Raw genomic sequence first — 14,726 nt, forward strand, 5'->3', positions numbered from 1 at the left:
CGTGGCTTTTCTGACTGCACTCAGACAAGACAAAGAGCTGTCATCTAGTAATTAAAGTGTTCAATCTTGTGTTATGTCACGACCTGATTTGGGGCCCCTCGGTTCTCAGCTCGGGCACATGGCGAGTGAGAAAGGGTGTCTGATGGACTTCCTCTCCCTTTTCCCACTGGATTTCCCTCCTCCTCCCCAGGAACTAACTGTGGTTTCTGCCCTCTCCAAGGCTGAATAATGGGGAAAGGGGGGAACGGGGTAGGAATGCATACTTGCCTGATACTGTTGGAAGCTAGCGTCACCTCCCTAAGGCTGGCAGAGGAAAAGCTGACTTCTCTGCAGGAGTTTTCATGGGTTCTATGGAGATGCCCCTCACACATGGGATCTCTCTCCTGTGTACCCCCCAAAAAATTCCTCCCTCAACTCAGGAATCTGGCAGGTCCACTATGCAGGCTGTACATTGAAATCTCTTCCAGGAGTCTCCTTAAAGCCAGCCTCTCTGCCTTATATTAAGATGAAGAAGGATGCGTCCCCTTCCCCAATATACAGTGCTCAAATGATTCTGTAAGTTCTTTCCTAAAACCCCCTCTCAATCCCCACTCCCAGCCCCATGAGGGAGGTGCAAAAGGCATCTAGCAGGTTCTCAGCCACCTGCTTTCTGCACGTCCCACTGGTCCGTCTGCAGCACAGCTCACTTCATTACCTGGTCTCAGCTGAAACCTCCCTTTAACATCTCTGACAAATACATCAGCCTTCAAGTCCCACAGCCTGTCCCATCCTCCCACACTGCTATTTCTAGCCCTTGGTTTACTGGTCTGCAAAATGGGCTGAGTAACACTTACCTTACAGGGCTACTGGATGGTTCTGTGGTCTCATACAGGTGACGGCTCTTTATAAACTGTGAGAGGACTGTGCATATGAGGGGCTGTTACTACCACTGCTCCTTCATTGGGTGATGACATGCGTTTTGGTGATGTCTGCGTATTTTCTGTGTCTCTGCTACAGGCGGCTGTTCCTCTGGCGCGTACCTTGCAGATTCCCAGAGGCAGGGGACGGTGGCTTTCCCTCCTCCACCTGTCCGTCCCTGACACACATGCATTTGTGTTTTGGGGCATGCTGACTGATGGGTTAGTAAGAAAAAGAGAGTCCTCCTTCTGGGTAGCACAGAGCCGGGGCATGGGCCAGGTAGCCTCTGGAATGTGGTGGATGGGTTAGTCCCTGGCCCCAGGGTGCAGAGGTGCTGGTGGTGGCTGCAGAGGGCTAGGAAGAGAGAGGAATTTGCAGTCTCAGGAACTATGTGACACTTTCATGCTCATGATTTCACTTAACCTGCCTGTTGACAGGGAGCCTATTTTTGTAGGTGTTTTCTCCTGAGGATCACAAGGCCTCCATTTTCTCAAATTTCTCACCACTCGCCCAGGAGAGATGTTGTTAATTATACATGTGCTCCCTTCTGGGGCTGTGCAGGCCCCGTCTGATCTGAAAGCCCAGGAAGAGCCCGGCTGAACCGTATGGGGCTGGTCCTTCCCCACCCCAGAAGGTCCACAAACCTGCCCACACACCACTGTGGGTCTCAGACACAGTGCTCACCTGTCTGTAGTGAAATGACAGCTATATGGGCAGAGTGGTGAGGGGCTCACCAAGTTAAAATTGTTTCATGTAAATTTTAAGGTTTTGTGTTTGTATCTTTTTTCCTTTTCTTTTTTTTTTTTGAGATGGAGTCTCCCTCTATCGCCCAGGCTGGAGTACAGTGGCACGATCTTGGCTCACCTCTGCCTCCTGGGTTCAAGCAATTCTCCTGTCTCAGCCTCCTGAGGAGCTGGGATTACAGGCATGTGCCACCACACCCAGCTAATTTTTGTATTTTTAGTGGATATGGGGTTTTACCACGTTGGCCAGGATGGTCTCAATCTCCTGACCTCATGATCCACCCGCCTCGGCCTCCCAAAGTCCTGGGATTACAGGCATGAGCCACCGTATCCAGCCTGTATCTTAAAATTATGTCCTTTCTACTTCTTTGGTGTTAAATATCTTTTCTAGATGATGGTGAAAACATGGATGACTTTTTGCATGAACTTACTTGGGGAAGTAGAAAACTGGCAGACTCGTTTGGTCCCAATTTGTTTATCATTTGCTGATCTGTGAACAACAAGCTTTTCAGAACGATTACTCCAGGAGTGAAGTGCAAACATTTGTTCCCTCATCTGACAAAGCCAGGACTCAAACCCAAAAGTATAGGAATTCCATAACGTCGGCACTCTTCCTACTGAGAGATGGGAGTCTGGGTCCATTCCAGTTCTGCCACTGAGGTGCTGTGCAACTGGAAGGAAAATACTCGTCCTCTCTGAACTTCTGTTTTCTTATCTCTAAATCACACTTAATAATCCATGCCTGCCTCTCCCTTAGAGTGAGATGCAGGCTGTAAATGTTCATTATTACATCTGAGGAAGGGAAAGACCGATGGGCGGGGTGGGCTCCCCTCACCCCAAATTCTTCATCGTTCTGCCATCTGTCTCTCTTGTCCAGTGTTCATGGACTCCCAGCCAAGGCGATCTTTAGCAGTGTCCTCAGAAACTGTAGAATCTCCTCAGATATGTCCATTTTGTGCTGCTGTCACAGAATACCCGAGACTGGGTAATTTATAAAGATCAGAAATGTATGCCTCACAGCTCTGGAGGCTGAGACATCCAAGATCAAGGTGCCAGCAGGTTTTGTGTCTGGTGAGAGCCCCATTCCTCACTTACTCGTTAGGTGGCGCCTTGTTGCAGCATCTTCCGTGGGGGACAAATGCTGTGTCTTCACATGGTGGAAGACATAAGGGCAAAAGGACCTAAGCTAGTTCCCTCTCTCCCTTTTATAAAGCATGAATCTATTCATAAGGCAGAGCCTTCATGACTTAACCATTTTCCAGAAGGCCCCACCTCCTAATGCCATCATGATGGAGATTAAGTTTCAACATGAATTTTGGAGAGGACACATTCAAACCACAGAAGGTGGGGAAGGAGGAAGAGATTGAAGAAGAGAGAAAAAGGAAACAGAAGGAGTGTGGGGCAAGGGAGATGGGGACAGCAGGGGAGCAGGCTGAGGACCCTTGTTTCGGGTCCACGTTCTCCCTGATGACATCCCTGAGTTCCACAATCAGGAGCGCTTCTCCCTCCCCTCACCAAGCCTCCTCTCCCTTGCTAGTCTCTGAGAGCAGGACATCTAGCCTTAATTCATCCTTGCATTCCCAGCCCCGGAACTTGGTGCTCACAGTAAACACTCAACAATTGTTTGTCTGACTGGATTGCAAACTTCTCTTGCTCCTCCTACTAAACTCTAAGTCCTTTGAGGGCATGAACTCTAAGTCCTTTGAGGGCATTTTACTCCTGCATGTGTTCATTCCTGGAAAATATGACAATCAGGAGAAACAAAGCTATGCTGCTATAACAAACAGCTCAGTGGCTTAACACAACAAAGGTTTATTTCTTCCTTCTGTTCTATGTCTCCTGGGGGCTCTGCTCACTCAGGGACCCAGATGGATAAGGCAGTTTCTGCCTGGAACACTGATAGTCACTGTGACAAAGGGAAAAAGAGCCCTGCAGAGTCACACGCTGACACCTAAATGGTCCACCCAGAAGCTATGTGTTTACTTCCACTCCCATTGGTTTAACCAAAACAAGTCACGTGGCCATGCCAAACTTGAAGGCACCTAGAATGTAATGGCTGGAATAATGGGGAGGTAACAGTTGTGTCTGGCACTGGAGGTGGCAATAGGCGGCACAGGTGCAGACTTTGGGGATGGCCAAACTTGGACTTGAATCCCAGCCCAGCCATTTCATGGCCATGTCACCTTGAGCAAGTCCTTTCACTGCCCTGAACTGAGGTGATCACATCGGTAAAAAAAAAACTTACAGGAATTATCAAAGGACCATTGTGAGTATAAGAAATAACTTATTTGAAGTTCCTAGAAAAGAGTAAGTCCTCAAAAAATGTTTATGATAAGCTCTTATTAACCTGGCACCAGTACAGAAACAGTGTGGAGCTCTATCACTGTGAATTGGTTTAGAAAGTTACAGAGAGGGCCAGGCGTGGTGGCTTACACCTGTAATCCCAGCACTTTGGGAGGCCAAGGTGGGTAGATCACCTGAGGTCGGGAGTTCAAGACCAGCCTGGCCAACATGGCCAAATCTTGTCTCTACTAAAAATACAAAAATTAGCTAGGTGTGTTGGTGACGCCTATAGTCCCAGCTACTTGGGAAACTAAGGCAGGAGAATTGCTTGAACCTGGGAAGTGGTAGTTACAATGAGCCAAGATTGTGCCATTGCACTCCAGCCTGGGTGACAGAGCGAGACTCTGTCTCAAACAAAAAAAAAAGAACGTTCCAGAGAGGTGAGTGATGAGAAAGGATCATCAGCAACATCATCTTGAAACCCTCGCCCAAAAGTGAACCCGACACATCCACAGCACCTCGTCAATTTCCAAGGACTTTCTTATCCATTTTCAACCCTCGTAATAAACTGAGGCATAGTGAACAGCCTTCAGTATCTTTATTTTATGGAAATGTAGAGTACCTCAGTGCCTTTCACATTTTGCCCAAAATCACAGCAAATAATCAAAATAAACAAGTAGGCTAGGCAATCTTTAGCAATGTCCTTAGAAGCTATATAGTCTTTCCAAATATGTCTACTTTGTGCTGTTATAACAGAATACCTGAGACTGGGTAATTTATAAAGAACACAAATTTACACCTCATGGTTCTGGAGGCTGAGACACACAGTTGAAGCAATAGCTAAAATTTACTGAGAGTTTACTTTGTGCCAGGCAGTGTTCTAAGAATGGGGTTGGCAAACTACAGCCTGCAGTTCAGACCTGGCTCACCATCTGTTTCTTAAATAAGTTTTTGTTTTGTTTTGTTTGAGACAAGGTCTCGCTCTGTCACTCAAGCTGGAGTTCAGGGGCGCAGTCTCAGCTCACTGCAACCTTGACCTCTGGAGCTCAAGAGATCCTCCCACCTCAGCCTCACAAGTAGCTGGGACATGCATGCACCACCACACCTGGCTATTTTTTTTGTATTTTTTTTGGTAGGGACGAGGTTTCACCATGTTGCCCAAAATGGTCTCAAACTCCTGAGCTCAAGCAATCTGCCCACCTCAGCCTGCCAAAGTGCTGGGATTACAGACATGAGCCACTGCACCCAGGCATAAATAAAGTTTTGTTGGAACACAGTCACACCCATTTGGGTATGTATTGCCTATGTCTGCTTTGTACTACAGTGGAAGAGTCACGTGGTTGCAATCAAAGTTATATGGCTCCCCAAAGCCCAAAATATTTAGTATCTGATTCTTGACAGAAAAAGTTTGCCAACTTTGTTCTGAGTAGTTTTCGTGTCTACTAATAATCAGGTTACTGTCAGATCCTGGAAATGCGAGACCCAGTGAAGACGGTGCTATTTGGGAAGTTACAGCATAATCCCTCCGGAGATCTACTCTGACCTCCACGTGTTGGTCACACCTCCTAGGCTAAAGGGAGCCATGTTAGTAATCCCTGAAAAATGTCACATGGCTTCCCCCACCCCTTAATGCCAGCAGATTTTTATCCTGGGTTTTCACAACCACCTCTTTGGAGGTGCCTCCGGTCACTGAAAACCTTGCTCAAGAGCCTATGTGTCCTTTTCCCTCTGTTTCTCTGCATTGGGACCAACGCTGTCCCTTGCCCACTTTGTCATCCAATATAGGTCAGACCTATCACAAAATAAATGGCACAGAGGCTTCCCGGAAGACACACATATTTTGAGCACAGAACAGTGAGGCGGAGCCCTTATCAGCCAAGAGCGCTTGCAGAGCCACGGAGAATCTGCTCCACAATCTGCAAGCTGGTGCCCTCCTGAACGTGCACAGTAGCTCTCAGAGCACTGGGAAGCAATGCACATCCACGGTCCATTGTAAGTCACTGGCTTAGGTATGTTATATTTAACAAAACATCTCAGCCGCATCATGTTATAACAAGTCACGTTGTAAGGGATGGATTTTATCAAGTTGGTGTGTGTTCTTTCAGTCTAGTTCACACCAAACCCTGTGAGATTGGTACCAGTGGTATTATCCCCATTTCACAGGTAAGGAAACTGAGGCAGAGGGGTGACCCTCTTGCTCCCGTGCCTCACAGTAACCGGAGGAGCCAGAATTCAAACCCTGGCTTCTATCTCAGACCCTTACACTGAACTGCTAAACTCCCCACCCACCCATGCCAACAAGAAGGATGACTGTTTTCGATTTCATTGTAAAATCTGGCAGATTCACCACTCTGTGGTTTCCTGGTAAACTCATCTCCTGACACCTGGGTAATGGGTGTTTTTTCCCAAAGTGTTTGCCCAGGCCAGCCACACCTAAAGTGTTGGGGTGCATGGCAACACAGTCAAGCTTAGGTACATGGCATTTGAGGTCGGGACATGGAAAAATACTGAGGCACTGTGTGTATGTTATTTGTGCATGAGAATAGAACTCCTTGGCCTTAAAAACAAGACAAGGAGTGGAGTGTGTAATAAGGAACGCTGAAAACAGCCTCCTAAGAATGCGGTTTGAGTGCTCTTACAAGGCCACAGGTGTCTCATGACCCCACCTCAAAAAGCCATCTAGTGGATGTTTGTGTTTTAACAAGCCCTTTCAATAAATGCTTGGCGGACGGATCCTGGGGCGGACTCTCTCAGAAGAGCTGCCCCCACCCCGCCCCCCAGCCCCGTTCAGCTGAAGTTGTCTAAGAACTCATTCTTGGCGTTCACTGCAAGCTATAAGCTCTGCAAGTGGTGACCCCGACGTGATCGTCTTGAAGTTACGCGTGAAGGAGGAAAACTCATCCATTTTCGGGGAATCCCGGTAAGGGACAGTCCTGACTCCCATCAGGAGGATGGGACCCACGTGTGAAATATCAGAGGTTGGGTTATCATGGGTCAAGAAATGACCAAAGAACAGAAAGTAGTTTTTAAAAACAGTGCAACAGCTACTGAAGACTAACCAGTGCACTGTAGAGCCTGGAGCTCTACACATGCCTGTAATTTTAATTCGGCAGGAATGCCCTTGGTTTCCTGATCAAGGAATCTTAGAGAGTTATGGGAGCAGGTAGGTCACTGCCTGAAAAGAGGATAGGAGCAAGGTCATTTTACTAAGGTTACTATTTTGACCACCTGGACCACCTGGTACACTGGGTGTTATATCCTCTTTATCTGCCAGATTGCGGTGGGTCAGACTGCCCATCTTCTCTGCCTGAAGGGAATTCAGGAGGTTTAAAGGAAAAAGAAGAACAGGAACCAGAACAGCGGGAGGCGGCCGGGGGCAGGGGGGTCCTCTCTCTACTTCATTCCCTTCCGTAGGGCATAAGGAGGATATTTCTTTCTGGTGATGACGAGCACGGACGGGAGCCTTTTCCTCCACCTATAGAAAAGCCATCGCCCTCCTTTCCTCCACCCTTAAAGGGACCTGCATTCATTGGCCCCATTCAGGCAATGGTGCCTCCCATCCCCCATGAGGAGACTGGAGGCCGCCCAAGAGATGGTTCTTGGATAAGACCTCCAGTCAGTGAATACCCATATGGTCGGGTGGCTGTGTGCTCAACGCCGACTCCTCGTCAAACTTCCTTAGTAGAGGAGTGTCTCCAAGAGGGACTTAGGAAGGCAGACTCAGGCGCTTTTTGGCGCATTCCCTGTTCTTGTTCAAAACAACAGGAGACGGCATGACAGTTTGCCTTTTACTGTCTTCAAAGAGTTAAAGGAAAGGATCCGTGAAAACAGTGTACATTCATCCTTTACGCAGGGGATGATTGAGGCTCTGGGAAATGGCTATAAGATGACTCCACGTGATTGGAAAGCTTGGGTAAAAGTTTTGGTTTCAGCTGCAGAATATACCGTGTGGTGGAGCGAGTACAGTGATTTAGCCATGCAGCAGTCCTTGCAAAATCTGGATAATAATATCCCAATACAACTTGATATACTATTGGGGACAGGGCCTTTTGCTTCAGCCCAGGCTCAGGCTCAAGCAGATGGCCATCTATTTCTTCAATGCTCACAGCTAGCAATGCAAACATTTAAAAAAAAAACCATAAGACAATCCCAGGGTTCCTTTTTAACAGTTAAACAGGGTGCCACAGAAACATACATTAAATTTATCAACCGATTGCAAGCAGCAATTGAAAAACAGGCAGCCCGCCCTAAAGCTACCAAACTTCTTATGTTACAATTGGCTTTTGAAAATGCAAATAAGGATTGTCAGACAGCAATAACTCCAGTCTAAGCCACTGCCACTGAAATCAGTGTGTTTATTAAAGCATACCAAAATATAGGCACTACAACTCATCTGACTCAAACTTTTGCTGCAGTGATGACCGGAGCCACATATTATAACTGTGGCCTAACCAGGCATTTGGCAAAAATAACCCTGCTACTGTTTTCCTACCTCTAAGAAAAAAACAATTTCATACTCTTCTAGCTTGTGATCTTAACTGGCAAGTCGCAGTAGCTGGTTTTATTGGTAATATCAGCTTTCATTTACCAGACTCTAAGCTCCTGAACTTCTTACAAACTGTGCCTGTTAAATTTGTATCTATTGTTGTTTCTGAGCCCTTGCTTCATGCCACTACTGTCTTTACAGATGGTTTAGGAAAAACTGGAAGAGCAGCTATAGTGTGGCAAGATGCCACACAGAAATGGCAGCACAAAATCCAGGAACATTTTGAAACTACGCAACAGGCAGAGTTAGGTGCCCTGACATTGGCCTTACAAACTTTTCCTCCCCAAGACATAAATATAGTTAGTGATTCCGCTTATGCGGTGTATAGTATTACTCATTTAGATCTTGCACATGTGAAGGGCATTACTAATGAACCCCTACTACCTTCATTTCTTGCAGCGTAAGAGCTCCTCTGTGCCCATCATTGTGGGAAAAAGAGAGATCAGACTGCTACTGTGTCTATGTAGAAAAGGAAGACAAAAGAAACTACATTTTGAACTGTACAAAGAAAAACTGTTATGCTTTGAGATGCCGTTAACCTGTAACTTTAGCCCCAACCCTGTGCTCACAGAAACATGTGCTGTATTGAATCAAGGTTTAAGGGATTCAGGGCTGTGCAGGATGTGCCTTGTTAACAATATGTTTGCAGAAACTATGCTGGGTAAAAGTCATCGCCATTCTCTATTCTCTATTAACCAGGGACGCCATGCGCTGTGGAAAGCCTCAGGGACCTCTGCCCAAGAAAGCCTGGGTACTGTCCAAGGCTTCCCCCCACTGAGACAGCCTGAGATATGGCCTCATGGGAATGGAAAGACCTTACCGTCCCCTAGCTTGACACCCCTAAAGGGTCTGTGCTGAGGAGGATTAGTAAAAGAGGAAGGTCTCTTTGCCGTTGAGATTAAGAGGAAGGTCTCTTTGCGGTTGAGATTAAGAGGAAGGCCTCTGTTTTCCGCATGTCCCTGGGAATGGAATGTCTCTGTGTAAAGCCGACTATTCGTTCTATTCTGAGATAGGAGAAAACCACCCTGTGGCTGGAGACTAGATATGCTGGCAGCAATACTGCTCTGTTACTCTTTACTAACTGAGATGTTTGGGTAAGGAGAAACGTAAGTCTAGCCTACGTGCACATCCGGGCACACTACCTTCCCTTGAACTTATTTATGACGCAGATTCCTTTACTCATATGTTTTCCTGCTGACCTTCTCCCCACCATCACCCTGTTCACCCTGTTCTCCTGCCACACTCCCCGTGCCAAGATAGTGAAAATAGTAATCAATAAATACTGAGGGAACTCGGAGACTGGCGCCGGTGCAGGTCCTCTTATGCTGCGTGTGCCGGTCCCCTGGGCCCACTGTTCTTTCTCTATACTTTGTGTCTTATTTCTTTTCTCAGTCTCTTGTCTCCAACTGACAAGAAATACCAACAGGAGTGGAGGGGCAGGCCCCCTTCGATCATCACCTTCTTTACATCACATATATTCACTCTCATCCTGGCCTACCTGGTCCCTTATCAGTTAATGCTCAAGCTAATGCTCTGGTACAAACACAGATGTGGTTTGCAAACTCTCCTGCTTTTTTGCGAGTTCAAGCTGATCGTGCTGTTTTTTTTTCATGCAGTCTTAACACCAGTTTCACTTAACACCAGTTTCACTTAACACTTGCTCAAGCTCACATGATTATTAAAACTTATCCTGATTGCCAACGGCATTCTCTGTCCCCTTTTTCCTTAGGGCTTGGTGGCAACCCACGAGGTCTGGTGCCTAATGCTACCTGGCAAACTGATGTTACTCAGTATACACCCTTTGGACGTTTTAAATCTCTCCACGTTACTGTGGACGCTTATGTAGGCCTAACACACGCTACCCCCTAGGCTGGAGAAAAAACTAAAGATGCAATTGCTCATTTGTTTGAATCTATTATGACTCTAGGCCTTCCACAAACTCAAAAACTGATAATGGCCCCTGCTATCTCAGTGCTCACTTTGGCTATGCATTACAACTTTGGCAATAACATCAACATACAGCAGAAGACTGAGATTCTCTATAACTCAACCGGTCATCAAACTCTTAAAGTATATCTTAATAAACAAAAGGGGGGACTACGGGGCCCTCTTCTCGAGCACAGGACCTGTCATTGGAGAATCAACCGACAATGATGGTGATGACTCAGAAGGCACCTGACATTATCTGGGGACAGCTAAAGAAAACGGATCAACAGGCAACTCTCTGGCTTGCAGCCATAGAAGTCGCTGTAACTGAAGGGAATCAGTTTCTTATGTATCTGGCGGTAATTGGGAAAACTTCTGAGAAAGTCAGACGGACGTAGATGTTGGGGTGGCTTGTAATTCTTGTCCTTTGCCAAGTGGGATCAGCCCAAGGGCATGTTTACTGGAGTCATGTTCTAAGTCTCCCTGTTTTTAATGTTATTTCATGGTGGGATGCTGACCCGCCTTTGTCATCTAATGATACTTCTTGGACAAGAGGTCAATGGATGCCCCTGTCTTACCCTTTAATGAAAAATTTGGGATGGATTAAACTTAATGACTACTTGATTTTATTGTCTAGTAATCCACCTCTTTGTTTTTCCACATTGGCACATGATAAGTGTGTTACTCTTATTCTTCAGGAGTATCTTTACTATCAGCCTAAAAGGGATGCTAAGCTTGCAAACTTGACCTTTATTTCTGCTATTACCACTGATTTTACTGAGGTCTCTAATGAAGCTACACAAGTGCCTGATCTTCCTATATGCCATCTGAGTAGGGACTGGCGATATAAGTTTAAGGCCATTCAGTGGCCTCTGTCCAGACAGCCTGCGCTGTGTCAAGGGCCTCTGTTTGATAATGGCACCTTACTTGATTGGAGTCCCCATGGTTATCTTATGTCTGCAAATCTGGGAGTCCCTCCAATATTGGATCTGGGAGTCCCTCCAATAAGTCTATCACCTGGTCAGAGGATGGGCTTTCAGGACCAATTTTACAACTAAAAGAAACAAGCTTTAAGCCCTGCTCATACCCACATTTGGAGATTAGGACTTCCTTTTTTTGAACGGGTTCTCTCACATGGTGAGTATATTACTAGCAGTGGCAACTATCCCCTCTCTTTCCATAATAATGTTACTGACACAGTTATGACTTGTACTACGCACCCTTATATACTTTTGTTTGGGTGAGGTATTCCTAACATAGAGCAGAATCCATCCTTTTATAGTATTAAAGTCTCTTCCAGTAGCTGGTATGCTACATGCCTGTCTCATCGAAATGTTACATCGTTAAATATAACCTATGTCATGATCTTAAAATGGCATGCAGAATTTTGGCTGCCCATACATTTAACCTGGAGCTGGGAAGGAGATTTGACCCTGTAGCTATTTAGAAAAGCACTGTCTCATACTCAGAAAAAAAGACTTCTGGCCACTTTAATTGCTTTTTTTTAGTCTCAGCTATTATTATATTAGCAACTGCTGCTACTGCAGCTGTTTTTCTAACAAAATCTATTCACACAGCTTCAGTTGTGAACCACGTTTCAAAAACAGGTAAATATTAATAAAACTACTCTGTCTCGCCCAGAGGCTCTTAAAGCCACTGTTGAATGGCTAGGAGATCAACAACAGGCATTCATTACCCATCAAAATGTATATGGTAATTGGCACTATAATTCTACCTCTGTCACACCTCTGCCGTATAATAGCTCCCAATATGCTTGGGAGAGAGTGAAAACACACCTGCAAGAGGCTTGTCACAACCATTCGTCTTCTCAAATTTCCACTCTTAAGTGTCAATTTAAAAAGCAACCTAAAAAATGGTCACAGCAATTATAAACAAATACCCTTCAACAATTACAAAAGGGCTTTCAATAGTTAAACCCAAATACTTAGTTATCTGGGTTAAACATACGCATTTGGGTAATGGCCGCTATACTTATTCTTTTTTGTATTTGTTTGCTAGGTATGTACAAATGGCTCTGTGCTGCCACTCAACGCATCTATAACCAAGAAAAAGCAATAAAAGCTTACCTCTCGTTAAATAACCAACACACTCTAAAAATTAAAGACGGGGGAGATATTGAGGGTGCACAGCAACATATCCAAGCTTATGTACATGGCATTTGAGGTCGGGCCATGGAAAAATACTGAGGCACTGTGTGTATGTTATTTGTACATGAGCATGTAACTCCTTGACCCTAAAAACAGGACAAGGATTGGGTGTGTAATAAGGAACGCTGAAAACAGCCTCCTAAGAAGGCAGTTTGAGTGCTTTTACAAGTCCACAGGTGTCTCATGACCCTCAAAAAGCCATCGAGTGGATGTTTGTGGTTTGACAAGCTCTTTCAATAAATACTTGGCAGACAGATGCTGGGGTGGACTCTCTAAGAAAGAGCTGCCTCCCCACCAAGCCCCGCTCAGCTGGAGCTGTCTAAGAACTCATTCGTGGCGTTCACTGCAAGCTATAAGCTCTGCATAAAGTTTCCATATCTACACATATCTTGGCTACATCAATGGTAATTGCTTGGGTGGTCAAATAGAAACTTTCCCACAGCAGGTGGGAAGTTCCCACACCCGGGGGAATTATTGATACTAGCTCAATAGCCATGAGCTGAGAGGCAGGAAGTGGCGGTGAGTCCTGGTCTAGGGGTGAAGAAACCAGTGCTCTCGCTAAGTTCTACCTAGCACTAGCTGTGTGTCCTTAGGTAAGTCACTTGCCGTTTCTGGGAAAAGAAGGGCATTTAAATATACACTCCTCCAAGAGGAGCTTTCCACATAATATACCTCAGAGATTAAGCGCAGGGCCTGTGAAACCAGAGAGACTGGAATTCAAGTCTCAGTCTTACCCCACCTAGAGGCCGTTGACCTCAGACATCCTTCGCTTCTCTGAGTCTCAGCTTCCCCAGCTTTGATAAGAACATTTGGGGCCATCCTCACAGGGCTGCAGTAAGCAAGGGCAGGTGGGTATGTTGCTTATCAACTGAAAAGCTTTATGCACATGTGTAACAATCATCATTACCATCATCATCTCCCAAGCTTTGTTTTCCAGGCTCTCTGAGCACGATGTCTACAGCTCCCACCAGCAATGGGGTGTTTGTCGTCATCCCGCCAAGCAATGCCAGTGGCCTCCGCCCACCTCCAGCCATTCTGCCCACGTCCATGTGCCAACCTCCAGGGATTATGCAGTTTGAGGAGCCACCGCCAGGGACACAGACACCAAGGGCCACACAGCCACCTGACTTACAGCCAGAGGAGACATTCCTGACAGGAGAGCCCAAAGTTTTGGGGGTAAGAACAGCCTCTCTGCACAACCTGAGGCAGGTAGTGTGTATCCCAGCACCGGAACATTCATGCATGTTTTGGAGAGGGGAAAATGCAGTTAGCAAATACTTAGTAATGACTCCAAGATTCAGCCATGCACCAGGTAGACAAGCGCCCTTCCCGCATAAAGCCCACAGAGAGTAAACCAGTAAAGAAATGACTCAGAAACCTCCAAAGAGAAAAGTAAGGTTGAAAAGGATGACTAGGACTAAGGGGAATACTAGCGAGGGTAGACGGAAACTTCTCTCTGGGGAGATGACATTTAAGCCAAAACTGGCTGTTAAATTGAAGCCAGCCAAGGGAATAGCTGGTGGAGGGGCTGGAGAGGGAGGGTTCACCAGGTAGAGAGAACGGCAGGTGCAAAGGCCTTGGGAATGAGTGTGGCCGTTAAAGGAAGAGGCGGAAGCTTGACATAGCTGGAACGTAATGAGCAAAGGAAAGGGGGAGATGAGATGGAGCGAACATGGTAGATGAAAGTCAGCCCTGACAAAGCTGACAGTGCATGAAGGATTTCAATCTCAGATGGCCTTGAGCTATTGGTCTTGATAAAATACTGAAGGCATAAAATATCGGATAGAGATAGAAAGATACATACACACATTTGCACGTGTATATGTATACATGTACTGTTAAAAAGAAAAACTTTAGGCCAGGCATGGTGGCTCATGCCTGTAATACCAGCATTTTGGGAGGCTGAGGTGGGCACATCACAAAGTCAGGAGATCAAGACCATCTTGGCCAACATGGTGAAACCCTGTCTCTACTAGAAATACAAAAGTTAGCTAGGCATGGAGCCACGTGCCTGTAATCCCAGCTACTCGGGAGGCTGAGGCAGGAGAATTGCTTGAACCCACGAGCGGAGGTTGCAGTGAGCTGAGATCGTGCTACAACACTCCAGCCTGGGCGACAGAGTGAGACTCCGTCTCAAAAAAAGAAAAAAAAAAAAAAGCGGCC

General features: G+C 46.1%; 1 protein-coding gene across 1 annotated transcript in view; it reads left to right on the plus strand.

Annotated features, from left to right (window-relative positions):
* Positions 1-6,798: 6,798 nt before the first annotated feature.
* Positions 6,799-14,726, plus strand: part of MS4A15 (membrane-spanning 4-domains, subfamily A, member 15) — an 18,910-nt gene continuing 10,982 nt past the window's right edge. Inside the window, 2 exon segments of the mRNA XM_011963543.1 lie at positions 6,799-6,843; positions 13,488-13,739. Of these exon segments, the coding sequence (XP_011818933.1) occupies positions 13,515-13,739 (225 nt within the window). The 5' untranslated portion in view covers positions 6,799-6,843; positions 13,488-13,514.

This window comes from Colobus angolensis, unplaced genomic scaffold (assembly GCF_000951035.1).
Source record: "Colobus angolensis palliatus isolate OR3802 unplaced genomic scaffold, Cang.pa_1.0 Scaffold61, whole genome shotgun sequence".
NCBI lineage: Eukaryota > Metazoa > Chordata > Mammalia > Primates > Cercopithecidae > Colobus > Colobus angolensis.